This window comes from Penaeus monodon, chromosome 34 (assembly GCF_015228065.2).
Source record: "Penaeus monodon isolate SGIC_2016 chromosome 34, NSTDA_Pmon_1, whole genome shotgun sequence".
Lineage (NCBI taxonomy): Eukaryota > Metazoa > Arthropoda > Malacostraca > Decapoda > Penaeidae > Penaeus > Penaeus monodon.
In genome coordinates, this window is record NC_051419.1 from 9,801,809 (window position 1) to 9,802,032 (window position 224).

The 224-nt window shown below is 57.1% G+C and overlaps 1 protein-coding gene across 1 annotated transcript in view; it reads right to left on the reverse strand.

The window, feature by feature from the left end:
- The window catches only part of LOC119594913, a 5,284-nt gene that overhangs the window by 3,986 nt on the left and 1,074 nt on the right, over positions 1-224 (reverse strand). Inside the window, exon 2 of the mRNA XM_037943986.1 lies at positions 41-220. Coding sequence (XP_037799914.1) covers positions 41-220 — 180 coding nt within the window. The remainder of the gene's footprint in view (positions 1-40; positions 221-224) is intronic.

Sequence of the window (224 nt, forward strand, 5' to 3'; positions counted from 1 at the left end):
GTAATAACACTCCTAACACTAACGATCCCTTCAGTACTACCTCAATCGTGAGAGACGCTGCGGACGAGAGCAGGGCGGAAACCTGCGACCGGAGGAGGAGGGCGCTCGAGATGGTGTTCCGATTCTCCTGCAGCGACGAGAGTTTGGTCAGGACGATGCTGGACACCACCAGGACGCAGCCCAGGCCTTGCTTCCATCGCAGGTCACGTCTGAACACAAACTAC